We start from the raw sequence: 17,073 nt of genomic DNA, 5'->3' as shown, positions 1-17,073 counted from the left end.
ACGAATCGTACGGGCCGGTTTATACCGCGTTTCTAGTCCCGTTCTATGTAAAACCGTTTTAACCGGTGAATTGCCATTATCCGGTTAACGGTAATGGGCGTGCATTCGGTTGACCGTAACCCGACCGATCGTTCACCGGCTAATTAGTCGGATATTTCGGTACCCGATGAAACCAGTTGAACATCGAGAAAGAGAGAGAGAGAGAGAACACCGACTCGAGAGCGTCGTCGCGAGTTTTCGCGCTCGAAAATCGGTCCGGGGAATATCTCGCTCCGGTGGCGCGCGTATCGCGATACGTCGATGGAACCAAATCCGCGAGAATATTGTGTAAAATCGTGTGGCCGCGACGACGACGACGACGACGATCCAGACCGGTACCACCGGTACCGTTTCGGAGCTACGTTTCGCCCGAGGATCGCGTTTTCAAGGTCTCGAGCGTAGATTACAACGTCGCGGTTAAACGAGCCGTGCCACGAAAAACGGATTTACGTAAACGGTTCGCGTTCGTCGCGAATCGTTCGTTCGCGTAACCCCCTCCAGCTCCCTCGCGATCGATTCGATAATTTTCAAGGAATTTCAACCGGTACGGTTCGTCGAGCTCGAAAACGCCCGCGTTTTCGGTTTTCTTTCCGTCGCTTTCCGGCGACGGTGTTGCATCGGGTGAAAAAAGGTCACGGTAATTATATTGGAATCGTGATCGTCGATCGCGTGCCACGGTTGTTTCGAAAACGCGTTAAAATGTTTGTGCCGCCGGTTGGGAATTAAGGTGAAAGTTTCCGGTGCGAGCCAGCTTCTCAAATTCCCGTTCCACCGTGCGACGAGAACGGGCATAATGGACGCGGTCGCAGCCGAGTTATTAAAGGGTAATCCGGCGGAGTGCCCTTTATTCATTGTCGTCGTAGGAACGTGACTTCGTCGCCGTTACTCGCGGGACGTTGCGTTTCCGAGAGGGTCCAACGACCTCTTTATTTTCATTAGCCTCCGGTAGATTACGAGACTCCGGGCTGGATTAGCTCTCGTAAGTTAATATCCGAATCGGCCGGATGATTAGCAATTAACTCGAGCCGCGCTTTCGAGACGCTGCGAGCTCGCGATGAAAACGGGGATCGTCGCTAACCTCGAGTTTCTTTGCTCTTGGCATTTAACCTGGAAACTCGTCGACTCCGATTTACGAGACGCGACGTTCCATTCGTCATCGTCAAAGACGACGATCGGTTGCGCAGCAATTATTAACGCGTGGAATGAACATTGTCCGACTGCGAAGCAACGTTGTTTTTTTTCGACGATACGTCGCGTTCGATACAAATTTCTCAGAGAAAGAACCTGCTTGTAATTTTGTAAATTTTCTACGCGAGTTTACGAATCTTCTCCGGTCTGGAAGAGAAATTACACGTCGAATTGTTACAATCGGAAAACCGGTGTTCCCTTTAAGAACGAGAAGACACCCCCGCGACGTCCCTCGTCAATCTCCATTTTGAATATCCATCCGCGTTTGAATTTATTCCACGTTTCGTTCCAACCGGGACGTAAATAACGGGTATAATTTTCCGCGTGGCATTGTTTCGTAAAGTCCGTTGTTCGCGGGGTGTTTCAACCGGGAACTTCTCGAACGAAGTCGTCCCGATGTTCGTAGCAAAATGGGTCGTATGCTCGCGAGTCGGATCGTAGCTTTCGGAATCGAACGAGTTCTCCGTTCGATTGTCGAGCAACGACGTTTCGTACAGCGACCGAGAAACATCAACAGGAACGACACGAGACGCTCACGTTCGTGGCACGCAACCGTATAATTTCGGATTATCCGCTCGACGATCCCAAATGGAATTAGGCAAGCGAGGATTACGTAAACGTTAAAACGAAACCGGGAGAGGCTTCGTGGTTCTTCTCGTGGACGCGGTAACAGATGTTTCGTTGCCTTCGGACGGCCAGGCACGAACGATTCGCGCGTAACGTTATTTTTCACGCTCGAGCGATGTCGCTGATCGCTGATGCGTGAAAAGCACACTCGCGGAGAGTGTCAAGTACGCGCGAAAAAATCGTCTCTTTTTTCTGTTTCTTTTTTTTTCTCTCCTTCTCCGACATCGACGTTTTTCCACGTAAAGGAAACACGTGTCTGGAAGGAAATCCGCGAAACGAGCATCACCGAGTCGAGTCTTCTTTGTCCGTTGTACGTAGTAGCAGCGCGATCGTCTTCGGTTTAACGCTCGAGCATCGAGGTGAATTTTGGTGAGGAAAGGTGGTTACCTACGCGTTGTTGAGCAAGAACACACGGCTATTAACAGAAACTGCGAAACCAGGCCATGGCCAATCGTGGAATGAATGGCCACTCGAACGCGCGTATCGAGTTACCAACGGGTCGAAACTTACGAGGAACTAGAGAATTTTCAGTAATCGTTCACCGAATACCGTTCCCTCTCGACGCGAGGGAACAAACGTGAATACGCCGTGAAAGCGTGGAAAGAAAAAAGCAACTGCCGATCGAAAAGTCGCGTGTAACGGAAGAGAAACTCGCCGATATTTAATCTCGCAAGTTTTGCACGATTAAAGAGAAACCGTCGACGATCGGGTTCGACGTATCGATCGCGCGAAAAATCCTCTCGTCTCGAAATTACGGAAACCGTGCACGGGTTACGATTCGTAGGAACGATAATCGTTACACGTGCGAAACGATCGAATCGTCGCCGAAACGAGTCGATAACGATTCGTCGTACGACCGATCGTACGAGAAATCGGTTACAGGCTGTGTTACGGTATCGCGATGAACGAAGACGACGATTGTTTCCCGAAACGTTCGAAAATTCCCAGCTGGTGCACGACCACGCGAAATGTACAGGGTGACCCGTTGGAAACGAGCCCCGCCCTCGATATCCGCTCCGTTTCGAACGACGGAACGGTTTCGTACAAAAGTCGTACGGCTTCGAAGAGAACGAAGCCACGAATCTTTCGTAACCGACGTTGTTTCGTCCTGTTGATCAAAGGTGGCAAGGACATCGCGATGACACGTTTTCGGAAGAATGTTCCGTAAACTGTATCTCTCGTACGATTGTATCGCTATCGGTCTCGCTAGATTTTTAGCGTGCAGGCGTATCGAAGCAACGATAGGCGAATTATCGTGTCCCAGTCGGACGTAATCTTATCGGCGTCGTTTTCTGTGTTATCGAGCCCCGCGAACTCACCCAGTTGTCCGCATTATGTGCAATTATACACACGTACGAGGAAAATTCGTATTGTACATATGTACGACGAAAGTTTCGACAATCTTGGTAACGTGGATTGGTTTGTGTGCGTGGCCCGTTTCGTTGGTTCGGTTTGCGCGTGCGGGGCGTACGATCGGTTACGAGCGTGTCGGTAAACGGAGTCTCTCGTGGAAGATTTAAACGCCCGAGTAACGTTTATCGTTTCTCGCGATATAGGTATCGGTGACGCGTCGTTGGTCGAGTCGATCTCATCGAGATTTTCACGTCCCGTGTACGAGATTTTCTCCGTTGTTTCGCTCCAATTCGAGGAACAGGATTCAGCGACGATGGCCAGTTTCGTAGCTGGAAGTTTCCAAAAGGCAAAAATAAACATTTCGGATGATCGTTCGCGGACGAGTAACGGGTGTTTCCGAGGTGAACTAAAATTCCGTCGTCGTCTCGAAGTAAAAGTACGTGACTCGATGGGGAATGTCGAGTGGATCGGTCTGAAAGAAAAAAAAAAGAAAGAGAAAAAAGTAACCCTTTGCCGAAACTAAAGCGCAGCCTCGAAGAACGGACCATCGAGCTCTTTTTTCGCGCGTTTCCCGCCTTCAATCGTGTCTAAGGGCGAGCGAAGGGTGTCGTTCTACCCTCCAGAATCGCTCCCTCCACTTCTGGCCTCCATTCTTCGTGCCTTTTCGACGATTGAAAGCAGCGTCGACGCGCTTTGCGCGGCTGGGGCCCCCGTTGGTTCTTCGGGGTTTTCCTTTCACCTTGGACCGCTTTGTTGGCACCCTTTCTTCCGATACGCCGCAATTAAAAGGCATCCGTGCGTTAACGAGTGCTACGTTGGTCTCGAGGGCTCGTGTTATTTGCTTATCCCGGGCCCTCGTGTCTCCCGCCTTCCGATAACGCGTCATTGTTGTTTCCCTCGGCGCGGGCGGGCGAGCGGAGCGAGCTCGCGGGAAAAATTGCTGTTTCGCGCGACGATCGACGTCCTCCGTCCCCGCGGGAATATCCCGATCCCCGTGCAACGAGATTGCTTCGACGAGGAACTGGGTCGCTCGGTGATATCCCGAAATCTGTCCCTACCGTTCGGTAAATTCGATTTTCCTGCGGCCGAGCCTCGAAACGTGTTCCGAGATCGTCGCGAATTGGGACACTCGGGAAAAGACGTTTCGTTTCGGCGTGATTTATCGCGACGATTACACAAACAAACGCACACAAGTGCGCGCTTGCGCGCGATAGAGAAACTTTCCAATCGAGATTATCCGCGGTACAGATACCGATCCACGAGCTCCGCGATCGATGGACGCGCTTTACACTCCGCGAAACTACGAGCGCGCTCACTTAACCATTATCTGTTTACTCTGGATCGATCCGTTCCACTAATTGTTTCGAAAGCCTTTTACGGTTCCGCTTATCTCGCGTACTCGGAATCGTGTTCGTTGCCCGTAGATGTTCAAAGTAGGCGGACACCGGTATCGTTCCTCGATTTTCATCGTTTTCCACGCCGGAAAACGACGAACCGTGAAAAATCGACGCGGTACCTACGATCGCGAGAACGATATTCCGAGCTCGAGAGAGGAAACCGACGAGAGGATTTCGCGTACGGTTATCGTTGCCGATTTTTAACCGCGCGAGAGAAAATTCCGTCCTACGGGCATTCGTTTCGAGCAAGGTTTCACCCGATCGAATCGAGTTTTCACTTCCTATCCGGTGTAGGTCGGTTTCGTGGGGGACTCGGTCGTTGGCTCGTCGAATCCGCTCGAGTCGGGTGCAAGCATCGCGCGAGCGTGCGCGTTACGCAATTCGAGGAGAAAGTCACGCGAGATCGATTCGTGTAATTGTCCGGTTCTCTCGGATCGCGTCGAAGCTGCGCTCTGGAACTCGAAGCGTTCGTAGCAAGATACTCGAAGCCGTGAATTCGAAGCCGACGTTCTACGAGACGCGAATCCTGGTCGCTTCCCCTCCGGATCGCGGTTGTCTCTCTCTCTCTAATCGACGATTCCGATTTCTGGCGTTCGCAGAGCCGAAGAAACGGCGCTTCCATCCCCTTCGCGGCCTAAGAAAGATCTTTCGACGGAAGAGTCGAGGCGCCGCGGACGCTAGACTGGTCTCCAGTCATGTCGACAAGGACGCGGAGATCGGACGACTGCCGCGGGAGGACATCACCGACCGACATCCCGCGGGACGTCCGGAGGAGGGTCGCAGCCGGAGCGCCAGCGAGCTGCTCACCGACTCCTGCGATCGGGAAAGGTGAGCTACTCCTTTATTTTCCTCCTTTGATTCTTTAACTCGGCACAGACTTGCTCACGGAACGTTCTTCGCGATCGAAACATTCATACGAATGTTTCACCATTTGACGCTGATCCGGATTAGCATCGATTTCGCAACACATCCACGATGCATCGATGAGAAGTTTCCAAGCTCGGTGCTTCTACGAGTACATTTAAAAGTTACGGTACGGGCCAAACGTAGCTATCTCACCCGATAAAACACAGAATTCATCCCTCGGTAAAGCGTACCGCTACCGACGCGAACTGGAAACATTTCAAACCTTTGCTCGTAAGATCCACAGTTAAGTTTGATTTTAGTTTTGCTAGGAGAATCTCTCCGATCCGTCTATAACGCGAAGATACAACGAGACGCGCAAAAGTCGTTCGTGTATGGTGTTGTTGCGCCGATACGCGCGCAGCATCGCTACGAAGCGTCTGCAATACGACGCAACGCGTGTTTAGCTCGCTCTTGACGTGTCTCGTTCGTTTGACGAGTCGCGTGTGACTCGATCTCGACCCGAGAGATCGATTTCAAGAATCGATTCGCTATTGTCTTTCTTAAAACGTTCCCGAAAGCGTACCTTCCGTCGAGAGTTTAACATATTTTAGTTACCTGGTATTCTCGAATGCACCGCTTTCGCGTTTTAATCGTTCGAAAGAGTAACCCCGCGACACCGCGTACTCGAAGCTCCAGCTTCCAGCTAGGAGAGGTTCGCGACGCGAAAGACGACGATGGCTCGTTAATCCGGTACACGGTACGAGAGCGAAGCTCGCGTAAAGTGCGCACGCACGCTGCTCGATACCTGGCTGACCTAGTGTCCTTTATTTTCGTAATTCGATTACGATCGATCGCGGACGAGTCAGGTTTAATAAGCGTCCTGTACCGCGAGCACGATCCGTCGATTTTTCCTTTCGGTAACCGCGTCGGTGCAGCGATCGGAGAAAGAATGAAACACGCGAGAAAGCGGTGAACGTTTCGCGATGGCGGAGCGAAGAAATGTTGCCCGTACGTAGGTTTCGTTGTTAGAATTGAACCTGGTCTTCCCCCGAGTCGGCGCAGCGAATAAATAAACTGGCGCGTTTCTTCGCCGTGTGACGTCGTTCTCTTTGCGTTTATTTTTCAGTGTATTCCTTAGGAGGCCGGGCATGGAGGAGTCCTTCGTGAAATTGCGAGGCGGAGCTGGAAAACTGTCCGTGTCGCACGACAGCGTTTTCCCCGGGGAGGTACCTCACACTCGGCCTCTCTCGTCGCTGGCCAGCCTGGCCACCCTCGAGGTCAGTGTCTTCTTTATTTACGAGCTACCGAGTCCACGAATCCTCGAGATTCCACCGTCGGGACGCCCGTGGACGTGCACCGTGCCGAAAGATTTTTTCTCTCGAAAGATCGCGATCACACGGGCCGCGAATATCGCGCCGATTTCTACCCCTTCGGTCGTAGATCTCGATCGACGTTCCTCGAAACGATACCGAGTCGTGGTTCGTCTCGGTTACGCGGAACGTGGAGATCCCCTCGCCACGGTGTCGATTCGTAGGAACGATAAAATGTGGTCCGTACGGTGGGTGATCGATGCGATTCGCACGATCTCCGGCGTTGGAACGATAAACAGAGGCGCGACGGGGCCGATTATTCTCATTATCCAATGAGCGTAATGCCGACCGAGGCATTCTAAGCACGCGTGAATCGAGTTAAGGCGGTTACACGTGTCCGAGATCGGCTCGTGACTCGTCTTCCAATTTCCTCGACGCTTGGTTCACCAACGCCTCGCTCGTTCCCGACGATGACGACGACAACGACGATGACGACGTCTCGAGAGCGTTCCGCGATCATCGAGGCTTCGAATTTCTCGCGAACGAGCGCGAACAGGTACGAAAATCGTTCCGCGCGCGAAATTCGATTAGAATACGACCGCGAAACTCCGTCTCGCCGAACCCGAGCCTCGAAATGCGCAAAAACGGTCGTTGAATTATTTATGAACGCGGGGCTGGAGAGTGGGAGGAGGGACCACGCGCGGAAAACCGAGCATTCTCCCGGACACGGTCGAGTATAGCTCTCTTTCTCTCTCTCTTTCTCTCTCTCCTGTTCCTCTCCCCCCTTGTTTCGTTCTCCTCTCCTTGTCTACGCTATCGCAGCATCCCGAAGAAGCTCGCGCGCGCTAACTCGACCGAACGAACGATCCATCGTCGCCGCCCTCCGTTCGATCGTCGGAGATTCCGCGGTACGATTTATAACGCGTCGACCGGCCGCTTTGTTCGCTAATTGTCGTCGCGTGTTCGCTGTTATGCAAATCGCGAGACTCGGATCCCCCGTCGAGACCCCGCGGCTTTTTACAAGCTCGTTTTTCAAACGCGAGACCGCGACTACCGATGGATTTCTTTTCCGATCGCGCGTGACGAGCGTTCGTTCGCGTTGCTTCTTCCGTTTCCACGGTTCGTCACACGTGTGATGAAATTACAATTACAATGACCGTTACGAGATCGAAACGCGAATCGGTGTCTCGAACGAAAGATTTCGTACGCGTCCCGCGAAATCTTCCCCGAATTGAAATCGCGACCGCGATTCGTGTCTCGTTCGAAAGCGAAGAAGTCGTCGTTGTTTCGCTTCTCGGAAACCGCGACTACTCGCGCGCTCGTACCTCGCGCGAGGAACGAACGTAGAAACGAGCGAGCAAACGGAGGTCCTTTCCATTACGCGGGTCCGACGGGGGAAGGAGGGGGGTTAAGAAATGGCCCCGCGCGGGGGTCGTTCCGTTCTGATAGCCGTGGAAAGTCACGAATTGTTTTCACGTTCGTGGAAAAATCGCGCGACAGTTGACGGTGTCGTGACCGTGTCCATTTCTTCCTTCATTTTCCAGCGGAGGCAGACGAGAAAGAGCAACGAGATCGAGCACAAGGAGTACAATCAGCACGTTGTTCAGAGGCACAGGATATCTCTTCGGGTAACCCTTTTCGAGTATCTTTTAAAGCCCCGCGTTTCCCGCGGAACGCGCTCGAGCCGCCTCCTCTTCTGTGCCGTCTTTCAAGAGCAATTTCTTTTTTTCTTTTCTCTCTCTCTCTCTCTCTCTCTCTCTCTCTCTCTCTCTCTCTCTCTCTCTTCGCATTTTTTTTCTTCGCTTCTTGTTTTCGAATACGTACGTACGCGCTCGAACGGTGGCGTACGCCGCGCGCTCGGTAAACGGCGCTTAACGAAGCGCGTACGCCGCGACGCTCGACGCTCGACGCGCGAAATTTTTCGCTCGGTAATTCCCGCCGGTTGCGCGCGTTTACCGGCGGAACGCGCGCAACGAGATTCTCGAAAAAAGGATGGAAAAGGAAAGAAAATTCCGTAAGAGTTCTTTGAAACGGAAACGGTCGGCTTGGAAACGAATTTTTTCAAACTACCGTTTTAATAGTGCCGACGAAGCTGAAATCTAGGACACGGGGTTTTACAGAAACGATAATTACGGGTAGCATTGTGGATAATTGCCGAGCGTACACGCGGTTCGTTCGTTTGCAGGTGCTCGAGCAAATAAAGACGGTCATAGAGAACCGGAACCAGCTAGCCGCGGCGACCTCGTCGGATACCACGAGCACTGTGCACGTAAGTATCGAGACGAGTCGGATTATTCTTTTCTTTTTTTTTTTTTTTTTCTCTCTCTCCTTCTTCTTCTTCTTTTCCGATATTTTTTTGTTCTCTCTCTCTCTCCCGTTTAACGTCTCTGTTACGCAAGACGCGCAGACGGCACGTATGTAGCGACACGCGCGTACACCGAATACGCGAGAACCGAGACACGCTCGAAACGATTCGATTCACGCCCAGATGGAACAGCTTCTCGGACGCGATAGATACATTTCTCGGAGATTAGATATTCGTTTGTGAAAAAAAACGAAAAGTAGATTAGAGACGGGGAACTTTTACTCGAGCATCGACCTCTTCTCGGCGAGACACCGGTCCAATTTTTCCTCGGGCTTTTATCTCGATGCGAAAGTAAGCCGGGGGAAGAAGAAGTCGTCGCGGCAAAATACAAGATCGAGACAGACGGAACAAAAAAAAAAAAGAAAAATTATCAAGACGGCGATTCTCGGGAAACCATAGTGAATTTTTTGCGCTACAACGCGTCCGTCTTGGGTACACTTTCGGCAATTTTTTTTTTGTTCGTTTCTTTTTTCTTTTTCTCGTTCTACGAACAATCGAAACGCGATAACAAACGTTGAAATTCCCCGTGTTTCTTCGCGGCTTCGAAGATCTCGTACACTTCCCCCCGTTCCTAATTTCGTCACTGTTCGCTAAAAATGTTTTTGCACGTCGAACGATTAAACGAATCGGCGCGTCTACCGCAAAAGTTGTTTACATATTTCAAGTAGGAAACACTTTCACTGCGAGTGAAAGAAGTAGAATGGTCGGAGTCGACTTTCATCCAGCGAAATATCACTACGATAATAAATATTTTCATCGTTCTGTGAGATACACACGGAACGGACGAAGAAAAAAAAAAAAGAAAAAGAGAGAAAAGAACGTTCGATCGTCCGGACTAGCGGGAAAAAATTCCGAGCACTTTCGTTAACGCGTATCGTGTACAGAAAATTACTATCGCGATAGTTCGCGATGCGGCCGCGTCCGTGTACGGTTTTCACAGCCCATTTATCGCGGTATTAGCATTTCGTTCGAATAAACTTAATTCCATCGTTTATAATTTCCTTCGTGCCTGTGGAGTAACGTTCATTTGTATCCCGAACGAATAACATTTTCTTGGATTTCTTTACCGAGTATTTCCATCGATGTTCGTTCGATCGTTTAACCGCGTTACAATTTATTAAAAATAAATCCCGCGGTACCTTTCGAAAAGATTTATCGATCGTTCGTTTTCGCGAAAGTGTGAAAATAGAACCACCAACGAACCGTTTTTTCGTCGACTTTGTCCCCGTTGGTGCGTCGCAAAGGGAAGAGGGATGATTCGGCAAAGAAGTCGATGACGGGACAAAGGAATAGATATTTCGCGGCCCTCCCCACTCGCGCTATTTAATTATATCTGATGTCACGCTTCGTTTTTGCGTTTCAGGCTGCCGGTGAACGTTATCAGCAGGAAACCGCCGAGGTAAGATAGCACGACGAACACTTTTCATTCCGAGTGTCGGTGCGGTCGCGTTGCGCGCCGCGATTCGTGCGATTAGTCGCGCTCACGGCGTGCACTTGACGAGTTACACGTACCGTGTTCGACCGTTTCCACGATCCTGCTCGATAGGGATTGATTCGCGCCGGTTCGTTTCGACGTTCGTTTCGACGTTCGCGTCGAACTGACGATCGAGTCTCGACGTTCGCGTCGAAGTGACGACCGAGTCTCGACGTTCGCGTCGAAGTAACGATCGAGTTACGATCGTCGATCGAGCGAACGACGCAACGCCGATCCGTAGACCGCGAGAAACGATCATGGACGCGATCGACGGTGAAGTGTACCGTCCAGGGAAGGAAAAAGCAATATTAGAGAATCGTGGTACAACGACGACCGAGGAAGACGCGAATCGTCGACCGTTGAGGAAATTGTTTAACAGGGCTCTGGTCTTGGCTTCGTTCGTCTCGAATTTTCGGCGCAGAAAAACGTCGGAGGTAAAGTGATGGAAGTGTGTCTTCTCGTTCACGCGTGACTTTCTCTCTCGTTCGACGATCGAAAAGATAGACGTATTCGCGAACACGGGGACGAGTTTATTAACTACTTTCGTTGGTTGCGTCACCTGCATTCACGATCGCGCCGGTTAGAATATATTTAGATAACCACGGAAGCAAAAGCGAGACCGAGTCGTCGGTTGTCCCTCCGGTTTGCGAAAACGTACGTGTTTATCGTTTCGGGGCGACGTGTCGCGTTACGTGTGGGCATGTATATTAACCTGGAAACGTGCGCGTGCGCGTTATTTGGCTAATCGGGACGACCAATCGTGATTCACGATCTTACTTTGTTCCGTAGCTGGTGAAATTTCTTCTTTTTTTTTTTCTTTTTTTTTCTCTTTTATCTCGCGCGGCCGTGACGATTTCTCGCGATTACGGAGAGTGGACGATTTAAATCGCAACGTTTGCTCAGTTGCTTCTGGGTATGCGAACCGTGCGAAGTGGAATTCTAAGTAGAAAGAATGCACGAAAGAAGACAAATTTCCGTACGTTATTATTTCATTTTTTTTTTTTTTTGAAACGACGAGGTCATTGATGTTTCTTTCGTTCTCTTCCGAACGATCCCGCAGCCACGAGGACTGATCCGAATCTTTTGTCCATTTTTCAGAATCGTTTCGTCGGCTTCGAGAAGCAGGAGAGAAGCGTAGGAGAGGAGAACCAAACGAAGGTGAGTCCTCGGATTCGAGAGATCTCCCTCGGTCCCGCCGTTCGTCTTAACTCGATAAAGAGGGGAAAGAGAGAGAGAGAGAGGGGCCATCCCCACGGACGCTAACGCGCGTCTCGTAAATCAGTATCAGCCGGCGAATTTCTGCGGGCAACAGGTGGCGAACGGTGGACCGACGGAGACTCGTTAATTTTCCCCACTTTCCACGCGATGGGGGTTTCCGTTTACGTTGCCAACCACGCGGAAAAACGGTACCGTCGATTCCGCGGAACCACGGTGAAACGAAGGAGAAACGCAATTTTCCGTGAGCGGCAGCTGGTCCGCGATCGTCGTGTCGTCGAGAGAGAAAAAAAGAAGAAAAAATCGAGAAATAGCGGTACACGCAATTTATTCAAAGCGTCCGCGCGCGTTGTCCCGGGGGTGAAAAATAAAAACGTTGTTCCCCGAGACGGTAGTAATCTCAGCGCCGACAAAATGTTTCACGTCCCTTTTACGGGCGTGCTCGTTGTTCCGCTTCTCTCGCGTCGAGCTCGGTCCGCTTCTACGGCCGCGGCACGCCGCTATTATTTCCGGCTGTACCATCGCGAATCTCTGTCTCGCTGGTTTTTATCGTGTACCGTCTCGCGACACACGACCACCGCTCGGAACAATGCCCGGTCTCCGTGTGAATCGAACGTCGCACCGCTCCCCTTGGGAAAACAATCTTCCGCGAACTTACGCCCGTTGAAAAACTGGGTTACGCTTTATTCGATTCCGGCGTTCACCGTTGCGCTCGTGAACGTAACCTGTACCGTGGTTCGTTTCGTGAGTTTTCGAACGAATCGTACGCGTTCGATTTTACCGCGAGAACGTTCGAAGCTGCGCCAACGGAGTCGAACCGTTGCACCAGTACGCGCAATCGCACCGCGACGAAAGAATTTCGCGTTTTCCACACCGTGGATAGACCCGCCGAGTCGATCGAGGAGATTCAATGTCCTAGGGACGTTTCGAGTATCGAAGGTGTTACAGAATGCGATAAACAACCGTTCAAAGTATACGGGTGGGAAAAAAAACGTACGAGAGTGAGCGCGCAGTGAATAGGACACTGTAAGAGCGACGCGATATGGAGTTTACCGTTACTTGGCCCGAAGACTCGTTACAGCGGGGATCAAGCCGTCGAATGCTTCGAGCTCGAGACTCGAGGCAGCTCGCTTTCGGTTCATTGGGAAAGGAGAGAGGGATCAGGGACGCTCTAACGCGGCTGGTAAAGTTGGTTTCTTTCCTGGCCGTCTATCGAACGCTTGTCTCGACGAACGTAAACGATCGCTGATTCGCGTCCTCTTGTACGTTCTCGTTGTACGTTGTTCGTCTTCGTAGGTCTTTCCTGCGCCGGAGAACGGTTATTTTCTCGAAGGAAAACATTCTTTCTCGAAATACGGAAACATTTCACTTCGCCTGCTGGATAACACCGGCCTTGTTGTTATCAGTGGACACGCGTTGGCCTTGGAAGTACGACTTGTCGCTCGTTAGACTAGAATCGACTCGTGGTGTCGTCACTTGCAAGCTCGTTCGATGCCGCGTTATCGATGCTTGAACGTTCGTTCGAGGGATCGGTTCGCTGGAATTTTAAATTTGTAAATTTCCAGAGACACGAATTGCGGCACGAATATTTAAATTTGAATTTAAATGTTCGCGTTTGATGTTTAAATTTAAATTTAAATTTAAATTTTCGTGTTTAATGTTTGAATTTGAATTTAAATTTTCGTGTTTAATGTTTGAATTTGAATTTAAATTTTCGTGTTTAATATTTGAATTTAAATTTAAATTTTCGTGCTCGATATTTGAATTTAAATTTAAATTTTCGTGCTTAATATTTGAATTTAAATTGAAATTCTCGTGTTATCGGAAGAGTCGAAACGCTTCGTTTCGAAGAAGGTTCGTCTATCGGTACGATGTTTTTAACGGCGACGTCGAATAGATACGGTCGGTAAAATCCAAACGAGCGACGTTATCCGTCGTTGGTAGAGATCTTTATTTCCAGCTTGATCCGATGGAGGGCGGTAATCGTCCGTGTCGATTAAACGAGACGGTCGGTGGTGCAGCGTGTCGGCGAAGAACAGATACCTGTAACGCTATAATTGATACGATCGTTCGACAACAGTACCGGTGACCGGGGCGCGCAACCGTGCGATCGTTGTCCCGATCGCGTTTAACCCGTTACGGAGATCGAAATTTCTTGTTTTCGTTAAAGAAGACGTAGAATTTCCACCGCGCGAAACTTTCGACTCGCTCGATGGAAACGTTACGCCGCACCGTAAATAGACGTCAACGGACCGGGAACTGGTCTACGCATCGATGAACAGAGACGAATCGGGGACGTCGAACGTTGGAAACTAAACGCGCGCCGCCGGGTCACGGAGAATTTTTGCATCGCGTGCCACGGGACTTTCTTTCGCCATTACGTAAAAAGGCTTACAAGAGCGGGACGTTCGCGGCTACGTTTCGACGAGAAAAAGCTTGTGCAACTAGAAAACGCTCGGATTTACGAGCAATTTTTACTCCGTTTGGCTCGATGGTAGATTGCACGGTCGGATGTAATCTTAACGCGACCCAGTTGAACAGTTTCGAAACGGTTTATATCGAGATGTTTGAAACGTATCGATCGTACACGTACGCTATCGTGCACGAAAGTGCGAACCTTCGCGGGACACGAGAGAGATTTGAACGCGTGGACTGGAGATGTCCGATCGGTGTTCACCTCGTTGCTAGAAACACACGTCGGGGGTTATCGATCCCTTCCAAATTCTTCTTCCTTTTCCGCAACGTCGTTACGGTTCGGTTCGTCTCCTTTAATTAAGAATGCACGGTGATCTCATCGTTCGCGGTTCAACGACTCGATTCGGCGCGATCTCGGAAACGGTACGAGGAATTTCGCGCATAACGATAAGCGTAACGCGTATTTATCGCGCTCGAGTCGAGTACGACACGAGTGGATGTATCAAATAAAACGCGATACGTGGAATCGGTGATACGTACATAGTCACGGTGCAGAGGCGAGCTGGAACGACGATCGATCGCACGGGTCTACGCGTATCCGTTTTACGTATCGCGAGTAACGAGAATACACGCGTTGTCGTAGGGCCGCCTTCGAAATATCGATAGGGACGGTGATATTTCAACGCTTCCACCTACCCGTGATATTTTCACCCTTTACGCTCGTACGTCTGCTCTCAGCCACCGCATCGACGTACCATACTGATCTTATACTTTATTCGACTGTGTATTAATTTACACTTTCTCCGAACGAACCTGAATGTACAAAGAATCTCTTCACGAACGAATACGGTGCTCCTATTGGAGATAACGGAATCCAGTAAAGAGGAAACTGCATATATTGCGGCACTCTGAAGGTGCAAAAAGTAAAGATTGTTCCGTACGTTCGAACGGAAAGATTTAGGGTAGAAGACACCAAAGTAATTATTTTTGCAATACCTATAGTCGAAAAGAACATACAGAACTGTACGTTGGAGACTGTTTTGAAAGATACCACACGATGGAGAACTATCAAATATAATTTTTACATAAAAATATTACATTAAAACACGTTGTTGTACGAACACATATCTAAAGTTCGCGAAAGAATTAACAAATCTTGTTCATCAAGGGAAATTATATATTGAATAATATATTTTTCAAGGGAAATTATATATTGAATAATATATTTTGCAAGAGAAATTATATATTGAATAATATATTTTTCAAGGGAAATGATACATTGAATAATATATTTTTCAAGGGAAATTAATTCCGACGAATGTGACACCCGTGTCCAAATTCAATGCGACAAATGTCGAACATACGATTTTTTCTTCAACGTATTTTCGTAAACGTGCAAAATATCTCCCGTTGGATCCGATAAGCGAATTAAGATCACCGTCGGTCGCGCGCGTTACGATATCGCGAACGCGTAGGACGTGTACGGTAGTCGATCGAAGTCGAGCGATTCGAAACGTTCCCCTATCTAAATCCCCCGGGGTCGTCGTTTGCAATCGTGCGGCGAGGAAAACGATTAACGATCGCGAGCTCGCGATAACCGAAGGATAAGATCGGTTTTTCGCTTCCGGGGGAAAAAAATTGTTCGTCACGGCGATAACGATCGCGATACGTGCTCGATCCCCGTTTCGCGTCCCGCGTAACGATCGATTCGTCCGTGTAACGATCTCGTTCGGTACCAGCGACGGAAGATTCGCAAGAGGTTGTCGCGGTTGTCGGTGGCGTACGGCTTTTGACATTTGCACGCTCCTCGCGTGTGCCGGCGGATCGTCCGCAAGCCAGTTTGGTATTTGCGTGGCATTTATTGCGCTGCGTTGCTTTCGTCGCGGAATGCCAGCAAGGCCATCAAATCCTTGCGGATGGATCCTTGCCCGAGGACTGTACCGTTACCACGGGCTGAATAAAACCTTCTCCTCTGTTTATCCAATAAATTGGTACGCTTGGCCGCGCGTCGTGGAAAGGTCGACGAGCACGTATCTCGTGGGTTCTCCTCGAATTTCAACGCGTACGTAACGCTTAGGTACCGTCCGCGGACTCGTTCCTTCGTTCGTTCGTTCGTTCGTTCGTCGGTTAGTTACGAGCGCGTTGCTTTTCCGTTTCGTGAGTTTGTTCGCGTCGTCGAAGACTTTTTACGAAGTCTCGTCACGAATCGTCGTTGCGACAGAATATTCCGAAATTCGCGGCGGTTTCACCGACTACGGGATTACGGAAGCCCCCTTCGTTCGTTCTTCGGTTCGTTCGGGCGAGGAGAAGCTGAAAGACGGAACGATGGTTGGTCTTCCCGTTCGCCTCGTAAGTCGAAGAAAACGTAACGAGTGGACGATCCACGGGTTTTCCAGTCGCGTCGGGGCACACGTTGCGTTGCGAAAGGAGAAGAAGAGGTACGAGCGGAGACACGAGAACGGTTACGATAGGTCAGCGATCGGCGACGATTCGCAGGGGTACGGTGATCCGTTCGGGGAATATAGAGCGAACGGATAGATCCTGATCGAGCGCGGACGCGTGTTCAAGATGCCTCCTCGATCCTCCTCGGGAGAGACCCGGTTTTTAGAAAGCAACGCGTCCCGACGAAAAAGGCCGACACCACCGCCACCGACACCGCCACCGCCGCCACCGCCACCGCCACCGCCACCGCCACCGCCGCCATTCTGCTACGTTTTCGCGGTGTCGAAACGTTTTGTCAGGACGAAGTGAATGTCTAGGTAAGAGGACGCGGTGGAGGGGAAAACGGGGGAGCGAGCGCGGTGGTGGTGCTCGAACGAACAGCTGGCAGCCAGCAAGATTGGT

The 17,073-nt window shown here is 50.3% G+C and overlaps 1 protein-coding gene across 5 annotated transcripts in view; it reads left to right on the top strand.

The window, feature by feature from the left end:
* Positions 1-17,073, top strand: part of LOC143151506 (uncharacterized) — a 34,338-nt gene that overhangs the window by 1,159 nt on the left and 16,106 nt on the right. Inside the window, exons 2-7 of one of the 5 annotated variants that reach the window (XM_076320698.1) lie at positions 5,204-5,432; positions 6,577-6,727; positions 8,305-8,388; positions 8,946-9,029; positions 10,489-10,524; positions 11,698-11,757. In XM_076320698.1, the coding sequence (XP_076176813.1) occupies positions 5,204-5,432; positions 6,577-6,727; positions 8,305-8,388; positions 8,946-9,029; positions 10,489-10,524; positions 11,698-11,757 (644 nt within the window). The remainder of the gene's footprint in view (positions 1-5,203; positions 5,433-6,576; positions 6,728-8,304; positions 8,389-8,945; positions 9,030-10,488; positions 10,525-11,697; positions 11,758-17,073) is intronic. The other 4 variants (XM_076320699.1, XM_076320700.1, XM_076320701.1 and 1 more) reach the window with 4 other exon arrangements.

This window comes from Ptiloglossa arizonensis, chromosome 9 (assembly GCF_051014685.1).
Source record: "Ptiloglossa arizonensis isolate GNS036 chromosome 9, iyPtiAriz1_principal, whole genome shotgun sequence".
Taxonomy (NCBI): domain Eukaryota; kingdom Metazoa; phylum Arthropoda; class Insecta; order Hymenoptera; family Colletidae; genus Ptiloglossa; species Ptiloglossa arizonensis.
This window is presented reverse-complemented; position numbering and strand designations above follow the sequence as displayed.